The following is a 12,876-nucleotide window of genomic DNA, read 5'->3' on the forward strand; positions in this document are numbered from 1 at the left end:
GCTACTGGGCGAACATTTGCGTGTACCCTGCAGCGAAGCAGTGTTCTCTCTGGGAATTCACCCTATGCTGGCTAGGATGGTTTCTGGATCACCGAGACCCTTAACATCCATCCATCCATCTATTTTCCGGAGCAAGGGTCCGGAGCCTATCCCAGAAGCAATGGGCACGAGGCAGGGAACAACCCAGGATGGGGAGCCAGCCCATCGCAGGGCACACTCACACACCATTCACTCACACATGCACACCTATGGGCAATTTAGCAACTCCAATTAGCCTCAGCATGTTTTTGGACTGTGGGGGGAACGACATGGGGGAGAACATGTAAACTCCGCGCACATGTAACCCAGGCGGAGACTCGAACCCGGGTCCCAGAGGTGTGAGGCAACAGTGCTAACCACTGCACCACCATGCCACCTGACCCTTAACATGTGCTTGAAAATTGATGTAATGTATTCCGAATCCCAAAACTGGTATTGCCATATTCAGCCAATACCCTAATCAAATAAACCTACTGATACTTAACCTAACTGATACCTAGTAGCGAAACAGCCTTTGAAAATTAAAATAAAATCTTTTGCTAACTGTGCATAATGACGTATTTACTGCTGAATATAGTAGAAAATCCCTTGATCGTTCCATGTTTTACATTCATCTAATTCTCTACACGTTGTTTTCCAAAAAAAAAAGAGCAGGAAAGAGTGTTGTATAAATACTGTCAGCTTTTTCCTTATAGTTCTCCATACCTCCATAGTAGTGAGTCAGATTTTTTCCCTCTCTTGTTGCTATCGGGTTTTTTCGAGGTAATAATATAGAGATCGGCATACCTACAGAAACATTATGCAACACAGATAAACCATATGGATCGGAATCCTGTCTACTCACCCTGGAATTTCAAGTGATGTGTTTATTATGCTCAGGGTATTCCACCGTTACCTCCTGAAGTGCAAAATGCTTGAAAATGATATGCATCATTATGCAATATGTGTGTCTTTAAACATCTGTGGTATATGTACTATAAGCCTGTCATTCATTCAATGATTGGTCTTAGTTACACCCGGATTTCAGGGCCCTATGCAGAATGGGTACATATTTTTGTCCTGTTCTGCATAATGTAATGGATCACACACAAAGTTGTTAGGTGCGACTTGTCGTTAAATACGTCCAGCATGAAGTTTCATTAGGACACTATCCTTCTGTCACTGATTTTCCCCAATACTTAGTTTCAGGTTCATACTGTGCATCATAAATCATGAATCGCGCATATTGTACCTATTGGAAACCCCCAGGTAATTAGCTGGCGTGCATAAAGGGTTAGCCACATAAAGATATCACAGTTACGTCCAGCAATCAAGGAGAATCAGTAAACAAACAGCATTATTGCATTTCTTTTTTGAGTTAAATTACGCTTCTAAAATTTGCTTGGATTAGGCAAGACCAGCTCATAGCATTTATTTCACCTTATCTGCGTGTTTGTGTACTCAAAATATTCTCCCGCTTAGTGACTATGCTGAGGACTGCTGTTGCGGTACAACTGATAACTATAAGACAGTTGATCAAAAAAGTTAAAATGTTCCTTCATCATGCAGCACAGTGAGCCAGTGAGAGGCTTCTGCTGAACATGACAGGCACCCGGTTAAACATATACACAGCTAACAATACCGTCTAAGTCCTGAACGGGAAAATGGAAACGGAACCTTAGATTCAGGCATAACTCTTTCTCTCCTAATTCACAAAACGGATAAAAAATGTCCTTTATTAAAAATTGTATCCTAAAGCCGCACACTGCGTCCTGTAGCGATCCGGTTCTCCAACACCCACCTCCCCCCCCCCACGCCTCCCTCTCCTGCCTCAGTGCAGGGGGGGGGGGGGTTTCGGCATTTACAACGTGTGGCTGCGAATGTGGCTGCATTCGTAGCGGTGAGCTTACAGTGCACGGAGCGGTGCGGTCCATGTGCTCTGCATGGATGGTAATATCGCGCTGTGCAACTTAAACCACGGTAGCAGACAAGATGTCCAACGCACCCCACGACCCGTTCTATTCCTCTCCATTTGGACCTTTCTACAGAAGGCATTCTCCCTACATGGTACAGCCAGAATATCGCATCTACGAAATGAACAAACGGCTCCAGTCGCGCTCAGAGGTGAGTCCGGATCCAAAATGATCGAGTTCTTCCACCATGGATCAATCGGAGAATTCAAATGCACTTATTATGTTCTGCCACGATCATGCTATGGAGAGATGCCGTCACATTTTCTTTGCTATATCTTATTTTTATAGGGAAACAAAGTACCCAGAGTTAAATCAGAATGCTTATTTGTGTACGAGTATTAAAGTGTTTGCAATGAATGCGCCGCTCAAAGTTTTGTGTCCATCGACTGATGCTCTGTGGAATATGACAGCTTTTGGTCGTGAAGCTGATAACTCACTGAAGCCAAAAGTGTGATTTTATTGGTTCATTGAACTTTTGTAAGACGATCACTTGCATTACCTACGGCTTGGACCGGATTTTTTTTGTCCTTTATGTTGTTTGCATGTAATCAAGCTATGAAAGTAACTGTTCAATGTAGGCAACTAGGGACGTACTGTTGGAATTCCGGTTTCCGTAGTTAAGAATGAAACTTGGCAAAAGGAAATACTAAATATATTTAAATAATTGATGTTAAAAACAAATATATTACTCTAGATAAAATGACGCTTCTGAAAAGAACACTCACAATTAAGAGATAGAATGTATGTACATTCAGGAACATTCTATTACCAAGAGGCCTATTTAGCTTACACAATATAGAGACTTATATGAAGGAATATATACAAAAGGACCAAGCTTTGTGTTATTTCATATTTTAAATATATAGTAAGGCATATAAGTTGTAGATTAATTAGCTAGATTTTTGCACTTTCAGTAAATTAGGAGTCATATACAGTGATTGATTTACCTGCCATTGCTCAATGAATAACAACAAACAAACAAACAATCACAACAAGAACCAAAAAAAAACAACAACTGAAATATTGCCTTTTCTGCCCAGACGTCCTTTATCCAGCCACCCATTTAGCTATTCCATGTTTTAGATTTGCTGCATGACTGCTTGTATGGTCAGATAGTACTGTGCTGCTTCAGGTGTAGGAGTCCTGGCACCCAGAATGAAAAATGCCGTCCAACTTCTGTAGCTATATTTCTAACATCGAACGTAACCTCTGTTATTCTTCAAGGAAACGCCAATATTTCGGAACGCTGATTCTGTTTAGAGCATGTCGGCAACTCTACCATACTGCATTGATAATTAATTTGCGCTAAAAACAGCAAGAAATTCACGCCGAATGACAGTCTATGTTTGAAAATTCCTGGAATCATAAATGGTCAGCAATAATTGATCCATCCTATGGCATGTAAAAATCTGACTGGAATAAGTGAAAGAAACCAACTGGGTTGTTGTTGATGGGTTAGGTGTTGATCGTTAGGATGAATACACTGAGGCATGCAAAAGAGGTCACCTGTGAGTTTACTGTTCTTTCCCTGAGCAACATGACCTACCGGTGAGGCTGATGCTTAAGGACTTTGCAATCCACAGCAAACAATTGCAAACTCACGTCTTTTATTGTCAAAAAAGGTGCATTTTCTGCTAATCTTTTTACCTTATTTTGTCCGACACGTGGTGCAGTGCTTTTGTTTCTTTCGATCCATTTTAGGTTCTTCACATGGTAACATTGTTTCCTCACACCTAAGGGGTTAGGTGTGTAAATGCCATCTCCACTTCGTCTATGTGGAGCTGGGATTTAAACAATATTTTCCCCCATGGGTTTAATTCTAGGTACTTTGGCCTCCTGCAGTCTGAAGACCTGCAGTTAGGCGTCTTTAGAATTGCCGGCTCTAAATTTCTGGCAGTGTGCTTGTGCATCTGTATATTCTCTGAGATGGACTGGTATTCTGTCCAAGGTGTCCCTTTCTTCTGCCTGCTTTGGGTGGATTCCACACCCACCCCGTGGCCCTGTACTACAGCGCTTCTTAGTCTGGTCCTTGGGGAGCCACTGACAGTCTGTTTTTGCCACTGGAAGGGAGCAAAAATATGGACTGTTTTACTGAGAGCTCAAAGGGAGCAAAAACATGGACCGGCTGCGGGTCCCCAAGGATCGGATTGGGAAACACTGATGTACTGGACGGGGATGTTGGTAGATGGATAGATCCACTGCTTTGTGGTTTGTGTTCAGAAATGGTGCACATGTGCCACTTCAGAACCCATATGTGGATAATTGCCGTCATAAACTTGAAAGCCAATTTAGCGGGAGAGAGACAGAATAGTAAAGTTTAGTGGCCTTTACTTAACAGAGAGCCATAGGTTAGATACTCGCCACCTGGAGCGACAAAGGGTTCAAAGCTGAAGCTTAATCCCTTAGTCATACGCCACAGTCGTACATCAGTGGGGTTTTGAATATAAGGTCCGTGTTATTTGCAGATTGGCAAATATCATGCAAAATGTCTTTGGGTTGAACTAGTATTTGTGCATAATCTTCAGTGTATTGTTTGGAAATATACTCACTCTGTCTTTCTCAGTGGTTCATCAGACATGTGACTTGGTTAGGATTTTCGTCGCTGGGCACATTTCAGGTTGTTCTTCAGTGGTGAGCCTCATTAATCAATTAATCAAATAATTAATTTTTTTTATTTTTTATTCTCCTCCTCTCTCCTCATGTTATTCTGTTTCTTTTCTTCTCTCCTCCCCTGTCTCCTGACCGGTCTACCCCCTACTGTGATGTTTGTGTATATGTATGGTCGGCTGATGGCCTGTTTTTCGCTGGTACTCGTGACTAGTGACATGGTATATTGCAACAGCAATAAAGGGTTTTCATCATCATCATCATCATCATCATCAAATTTAAAAAAATGAGTTGAGTTAAAAAATAGTTTCGTGTGTGAGTAAGATGTAAATATACACATATAACAGCTTGTAATTGTTACTACCTACATATGCAAGAGAGTGACGTGTATCTTTGCTGATATGTAAGAAAAATTAAAGTATCCAGAAACTCTTAAATGTTATTCTCGACTGACAATTCATGACCCGCAGGGACACATTCTTTGATCCTTTTAAATAGGTTCATCTAAAGCAAAAAAAATAAACATTCATCATATATATATATTTTGACTGGCATCCTATCCTCAGACCCTGCTCAAGATAAGCAACTGGAAGATGGATGGACGTTTATTCAGTCTTTTGACAGATGGTAACTTCTGAAGTTCAATAAAGAGTTTTTTTCATGCATATTAATTGTAGCTTGCAAACATTTGGCAGTTTACCCTGTCAGATAATGTCTGCTATGCTCTTCAAGCGCATGCAGATTCTTCGTTACTCATTCCTTCAGCTGGAAAGTGTATATTGAATGAAGCCTGACTTGATCATCCATCCAAACATCAAATAAATCCTCCACAAGCCAGACTTCACTTCATGTAGACTGAGTACAGAACATCATAAGAGGTGATAGATTACAGGCTGATCTATACTTCTGTGTAGAATCTATGCCGTTGGTAGGCATGTACCATATACCGTAACCTATACCTGTAGCCTGACGCCTGTAGTTATTTTTCTGGGGAGAGGCTACAGTGTAGGCAACACCTTAGGGTATTCAAACATGTAGCTATACCATACCTGTGCAGTATCGACAGTGTAGATTCTATACAGTGGTATAGATCAGCCTCAGCTGTGGGTGGCAGTGAGGCGCAGTGGTTAGCACTGTTGCCTCACACCACTAGGACCTGGGTTTGAGTCTCTGCCGTGGCTGCATGTGAGTGTAGTTTGCATGATCTTCCTGTGTCATTGTGGGGTTTTTTCTGCGTCCACTGAATGATGTGTGTGTGTGTGTGTGTGTGTGTGTGTGTGTATGTGCACCCGCTGATACGCTGGCACTCTGTTCTGGGTTGATCCCTGTCTCGTGCCCATATATTCTGGGATAGTCTCCAGACCCCGCCTAGGACAAGCGGGTAAAGAAAATGGATGGGTACCTTTTATCCTTTTAATGTGTAAGCCATTATATAAGTTATATTGATTGAAATTGTATGGACAATTTTGAAGCTTTTGAAGCGAAAATACCTTAAACGCCCTCAACATCAAGTAGGCATGCCTGAATCTCCAGATATGGCATGTATACAATAAGTGTAATCCGTTGAGATTTTATCAGGTTACATGAAATGATAAAGGATGCACAAGAATAAATGAGCCCTTGCGGCTTTTTAAAATAGGGAATTTAGGGCTCCCCCTGCAGGAGAGAGATTCGTCTGACGCATGGTCTAACAGGGAGGATGTTACCTCAGTAACCCAAAGCAAACGTTTTGGTACTCATAGCCTCTTATTCTTTGTGCTCTCTTGGCTTTCACAGTGTGGTAGGTACTTATGCAATTTTCTACTGAGCTGTTAATCATTGTCTTTGCTCCCCCATCCCTGCCCACCCCCCACACCTCTTAACCTAGGCTGCATGTCCACGTGACGTGTAAAATGACAATGGTGACTGAAAGAGGCATCATCAATGGCATCGGACGCAATGACGTCATCATGCTGTTAAAAGTGTGCAGGAGAAACAGAACTCAGTTTTAAAGAAGACAATAACGCTAGGAGATATAATTAACTTTATTTAGTGCAATTCCAGATGGTTATATGTACCAGATCTACGCATTTATGTAAACTCGTAATCCAAATGAGGCTGCACTGAAGCACCCAGTGTTATTTGCTTCTCTCTGGGTCTATGTGCTGTTTAAACGGCTTGTAATTTCTGGCACAATCTACTGAGCCCTGGATTCCAGAGGAAAATATAAGCTGCACCTCCACGCCAAGGTTGTGCCATCCCTCTAAAAATGTTTAGGAATATTTGACCACCGGGATCCATAACAATCTGGTCTTGTTGATTGTTGTCATTTCAGTCTCAAAGGTGTTAAATGTAATCCTGATTAAGTTATACCCTGGTATTAATCTGCATGAGTTGTTAAGAAAGAGCTGCCGCCTTGTGTTTTATTTGAAAAAACAAAAAAGATTTCCGTCAGGGTGATTCCCCTACGGCCATCAAAATGCTGCCTAAATACCTTACAATTTTGTGGGATAAAGTGAGGGAAATGGTGCCTACTGTCAAGCCGGATGAATGGCACTACAGACCCCTGAAGTGAGTTTGGAGATTACACGCTGACTGATGTGTCAAGAGGGAATCCCTATCGTAATGCTGGAGTAATGGCTCGGAGCACGCTAGCTCTCGCGTGCTCGGCTCACGCGAGTGTGATGAATGGCGGCAGAAGTCTTGGCCTCCAATGCCTTCGCTGTTCATTTATGTTTGCTTCAGTGCGTAATAGTGACGGAGATGCAGCTGTTTTACATTTTACATTCATTCTATAATGTCCCGGTTATTTTTTTGTTTTGTTTATTTTGTACTTATGAAGTCGACATCATTTCATCGTTGCTACCTGAAATTAAACAGTCAAGATATGACACCACTTACAGTTTCTTTATGGCGCCAGCATCCTGAATTTCAGGTACATTTCATTTTCTTGACCACTCTTGGAACCGTGAAGATTTTTGGGGATTTCGAACAAAATGCTGCTCATGCAAGATCACGTCGTTTGTGCCACGATCCGACATGGATGCAGTGAGATCGCTGCAAGTTAGGAGAGCTATTTTTGTGACACTGGTACTCACTCTTCCTTTTGTTTTCTTGTACAGGGGGCTTGTTTTTGCACTGGTTATGCTGATAGAGCATCTGTAATGACGCACTTACAACAAATCGATAAATATTGTATCAGCTCCGGGCCGGAAAGAGGATGTTGCAGGAGTGGGTATGATTTGACATGATATGCTTGGAAAACGCGTGTAGAACAATAAGGCGGTGGGCCTGCCTGCAGGAAACGCGGACAATGCTCCCACATTTTTCCTGTGACTTTCCCAGAGTTCCTTCCAGGCCGCAGTGTCGCACCGATAACAGATAACGGAGAAGGCTGGGTCCCATCCACTTCTGTCTTTTGTCAGCATGCGAATAAGAAATAATTCATTGTATGTAAATGCACGCGAAATGAAGAAAGAAAACACGTTACATAAATATTCCAATTGTCATTATTTTTTGACAGACGTCGACGCGCAATTAGTAACTAAAGGAGGAAGGAAATAACGTCTTGTTTCAGTCCTGTTTTGACCTTGCGTGCAAAAGCCAAAGAGCGTTGAATGAAACGTGAGATTAGACCTTTTATTTTTTCTTTAGTAGCTATCCGGTGTTTCAGAGGCAATAACTGTAAACAAGGCTGCGTTTATTCAAAGGTGTTTTTATAATACACTTTTATGTGGTAAATCTTAGTGGGTTCGGTTTTACCCCTATGTTCTACTTTACTAAATGTCACACATCCATCGTTTAATTCTCTTTGGCTTTAAATCAAGGAACTATTAGATTCTGTGTATTGATTCTCTACTTCCTGTTTTGAGCCCTGTTAAGATTTTTGGACAGATATAAATTAAGCGCTTAAGTTTTAGTATTTCATTTAGTATTTCAGTATTTATATTCCAAACAAATCTCTAAATAAGACGTCGCTCCTCTGCTCTTAATGAATGATTCAGCTGTTTACAGTAAACTCCATATGATAGTGTTTATGTTTAGGAAGCTCTAGCATCTTTCACAGTGGTAGCAGTAGTAGATCCTTCACAGTGGTAGCAGTAGTAGATCCTTCACAGTGGGTCTCTTACGCCCATGAATTTGCAACTTAATTTTTCACAGCCTAGATGTGCCTTCACAGGCCAATTGAAGTTGGTTGTTCAGCATTCCTTTGATCAGTTGTAGGTAAATAGCTTATGAGGTGAATATAAAGTGCATATGTTTTGTACAATCGTTTACCTATAGCAGGATTATATCGCTGATGAAGAACACTGCCGACTGCCTTAACGTGTAAGGATGAAAACAGTTGGAAATCCCTGACCTCTAGGTTGTAAAGGTCAATGAAACTATCCATGTATCCACTTTGCAAAAGTATTGCAGCTGGGAATCGTAAAGCGCTGTGGAGCCTGAGGCCTGTGTGCCTGAAAGGATACAAGGCCATAGGCTCCCAGGGCCGAGGTCCTGGGGTCTGCTTCATGTGTTTGCATAATTCCACCGCAGCCCTTTGAATATGAAGGAACATAGAGACAAGAAACAGCTTGAAAAAATAACATGTAATATGCAGGTACCTCCTCCCCAAATTTAAGATTTAAAACCACAGTGTCCACAAATTCTATTACGAAGCTTTTGGTCACCTTACTACAAATTAAAAATTAAAATAATTTTACCAAAGCCTTGCTCAAAACAAGAAACTTCCACAATTTAGGCTGTTTTCTGGAATGGTCTAAGAAGAAGACGATAGCAAACTTACATATGGTTGTTTTGTAACATTATAATAATGTCACTCGTACATTTATATATTTATATAGTATATATAGCTAGAGAACAGAGGCAGAGAAGAGAAGACAGCGACTGAATTATGTCACAGCCGTGAATATATCTCAGAGAGCCAAGATTCTCAGGTAGGAGAGAGAATTGGCAGTTTTTTCCTTTTCCATTTGCAAACGTTGATACCGAAGCGAAATCACATTTCCATGTGAACATGGGCGATCCCTCTAACGCACATGGCCTATCAGGTGCTGTCTCTGATGAGCATTTCATTGTATGCCTAATTTTTTAAAATAAATATTTCGGTTTGGTTCTTATGGAGCCCATCAAAGACAGTTCTGGGTATCGTATCATCTTGTGCTGGTCTTCCTCATTTGACACCCAATTTAGTGCGACACCCCACATTTTTTGTTATGAACATTTTTTTGTTAAGTTGTTTGCAAGTACCCATAATGACTAGTCTTTCTTGGCGAAGATGTTCGTCAAACAAAATGTGTCTTGTTCTTAGAATAAGTATTCCGAGACCGAGTAATGAATAAAAACCGCAGGCATAAAATTGGCTGTAATTGCAATCCTCTCTGACCGTTTGCTCTGGGTGCTCTGTCAATGTGCACGGCACGGTAGCAGACCGGCTGATTCAGCAGTACAGGCGGTCCAAAGCATGCTTTCTGGCTGTGCCGTTGAAGCGTCATAGCTGGAGAGACAAAGACTGAGGAGTATAAGAAGGAGGGCTGTCATGGAATGGCGCTCAAGGCCTTGAAAGCATGTGTCCCCTTCGGCTTGCCCGCCGAGGCTGGCTGTCACATCCCTCTTTTTCATAGAATGTTTAAATCGCGGCTTTTTGAATGACAGGAACTTGGGAATGTGGCAGAGAGATGTAGAGAGGAATACTGGCAATCTTATGAATTTACGTGGACTCTAAGAAAACTGAGTTATATGGTTATTAGACCCAATAGACTTAGAACCTACATACAATGCATCTGCATAAAATGCTAATTACGTCAATAAAGCAATCAGTGACTTTATGTTGAATAAGAATTGCTCGCATCCCCCCGGCATTCTGTAATGGCAATACAAACATACCTTTAGCCTTGTAGCGAAGATATTTAATTTTTATTCATGTCCCTATATTTCTGTCAGGCTGCGGCAAAGGCACAATACATCAAAACAGTATATAGCCACCATTTTTAAATGTTAACTTTTTCTTCACTCATTAGTACTGTGAAGGTGAAAATAACATTAACAGCTGTAATAAATGAGCTGAAAGCTGTAAAACAGGAGTGGGAAGCCTATTATTGGTAATACTATATTATTTTTGCCAGCATAATGATGCTTCATCCCATCCAGGGTGTATACCAGCCTTGTACCCTGTGCTGTCTGGTATAGGCTCCAGGCTCTCTCATGACCCTGACCAGGATAAATGGTTAAAAGATGGATGAATGCATGATAAAATTTGATTTGCATGTTAAGGCAACATTTGCACAGACGCTGGGCTGTAAAAGCTCAGTTATTAGCAGAGCGTTATTTCTGGGACTGGGGTTTGGCACAGTGAGAGATGCAATGATAGTTTTTGCACAAATGCGTCCTGTAAGTCATGATGGCTGAAGTCTGCACCAAACTTCCAATATCACTGTCATGCACAGTCACGGCTGTAGTGGAGCTTCGTAGGAAATAGCTCCCTTTTTGGGAAATTGGCCGCGGTAATGGAAATGTGTTTGTATTAGTTAGCCTCTTCATTTTTTAGTCCCTCTGTATTTAGTTTTGTCAGTTTCATTTAATCTCCATTAGTGGAGTTTGTTAAGCTCTCCCCAGTGTTAATGTGTTATTTATGACTCGACTCGGTACCGCTCATTAAGCTCGAAGTGTCCGCTCCCATTCCGGTCTGAAGCCTCAGAATGTCCTGATGCAACTGTAAGAATTTGTCCCACATTATTGAGCAAGGATGGCGTATAAAGGAACACAGGGGCAAGACGAGGCCTTTTCTGCCAGTCGTCGCTTTTTTGTTTAGCAGAGCTTAACATTTGCCCGGTTAAAGGCTGCATTAGTTCATTTTATTTTGGGAATTTGAAACTGCGGCCCAAGCAACCAATGGTATTACCCCATTGTTCTTTGGGATGGTCACAATTAGATTGCTGTGATGTATAATTTGAGATCATTATTATGGTGCAGTGAATTTATGATCCAGGCTAATTATTTTCACTGTTTGTCCCTGAAATTATCATGGTATATACACAGTATGTACTTGGAAGTATCCTTGTTTAATTTAAGGCGTTGGTATAATTTTAGCCCACTAAGCATATTTGCGATACAAACAAATTGAGATTGGTTTTGCTTTCGGAAAAAAACATGACTGTACGCGTGCTACAATTTAAAGACTTTATATACTCTTTTGCATCCCTGACCATGTGCAGTCACAGAGAAAGAAAGCTCCAGTTTAAAATTATTATTTTGGCGTAGGATTGTATTTTGCGAAGCGACAAAGGCTTGTTCGGTATAGTTACTGCCCGGCTTCTGAACGGTGACGAGAATTGTCAGTAGTGGTTGGAGGCTCATTGACACAAAGTTAGCGTGAGTCGTGTGGATTTCCAGAAGTTCGGGAAATGCATAAAAGTTATTTGCAATACAGTCTAATTGTTCATTGCAGCATGTTACAATTGAAAATCTGAGATAATTTGCTGGCAGAATATTCATATTCTATGAGATTGCTTTGGGTTTCTTTATAATATGGATTTCAGAAAGACAGGATGTAATGCAGTTTTGTATGTCCACTAAATGCATTTTTTTTCAGTAACAATTTTTGTACTGAAAGTGGTCGTTTCTCAAGTAGGGCTGACTGAAATATTTCAACTGAAGACAGTTGTATCGACTGTTGTTATCCCAAAATGTAAGTCCTTCTTCAAATACAACAAAATACATTCTGTGGCTTAAAAAAATTCTGTACCTTTGGTGTGATTACAGCAATTTCTGAATAATGAAGCTCTTAAGAGTAGGTGCCTTCAATCTGAAATATATCAAGATCGAAGATTTTGCCATAAATCAAGGTTTTACTGACTAACAATAAGCACTATCGCAATATCATCTCCTTCATGCAATTAAGTCATTTTTTTTGGTTAAATATATTTTTCTGCTGTGCTCAAATGACTTTAAAGATTCTAGCAATGCCACCAGAATAGAGATTTTCTTTAAAATATCACAGATGACACAGATACAAAATTATGACAAAAAAACAACTGTGTACTTAGAGTCAGGGTCCATTGAGAAATACGGAATAAAACTGCTTTTACACTAAGCAAGCTGATTTCCTTAGTAGTGATCGCAGTGAAAGAATGTATTGTCAGGAAGGAGTTATTGTTATTTACAACAGAATCTCTCAAATCTGCTGGATTTCGTGTAAATCCTTTGAGCTGTTCTGCTATGATCTTTATGCGAGCAGGCACTGATGCCTCAATAAATCCCTTTGACAAGCATGATATGTAAAAATCAATATCTGTTT

The 12,876-nt window shown here is 40.8% G+C and overlaps 1 protein-coding gene across 5 annotated transcripts in view; it reads left to right on the forward strand.

Moving 5' to 3' along the window:
* The first annotated feature begins 1,898 nt into the window (after positions 1–1,898).
* Positions 1,899–12,876, forward strand: part of LOC125720683 (LIM domain-binding protein 2-like) — a 57,458-nt gene continuing 46,480 nt past the window's right edge. For all 5 annotated transcript variants that reach the window (XM_048996422.1, XM_048996421.1, XM_048996425.1 and 2 more), the window contains exon 1: positions 1,899–2,142. In XM_048996422.1, the coding sequence (XP_048852379.1) occupies positions 2,011–2,142 (132 nt within the window). In that variant the 5' untranslated portion in view covers positions 1,899–2,010. The remainder of the gene's footprint in view (positions 2,143–12,876) is intronic.

This window comes from Brienomyrus brachyistius, chromosome 25, assembly GCF_023856365.1.
Source record: "Brienomyrus brachyistius isolate T26 chromosome 25, BBRACH_0.4, whole genome shotgun sequence".
In the NCBI taxonomy this organism is placed as follows: Eukaryota; Metazoa; Chordata; class Actinopteri; order Osteoglossiformes; family Mormyridae; genus Brienomyrus; species Brienomyrus brachyistius.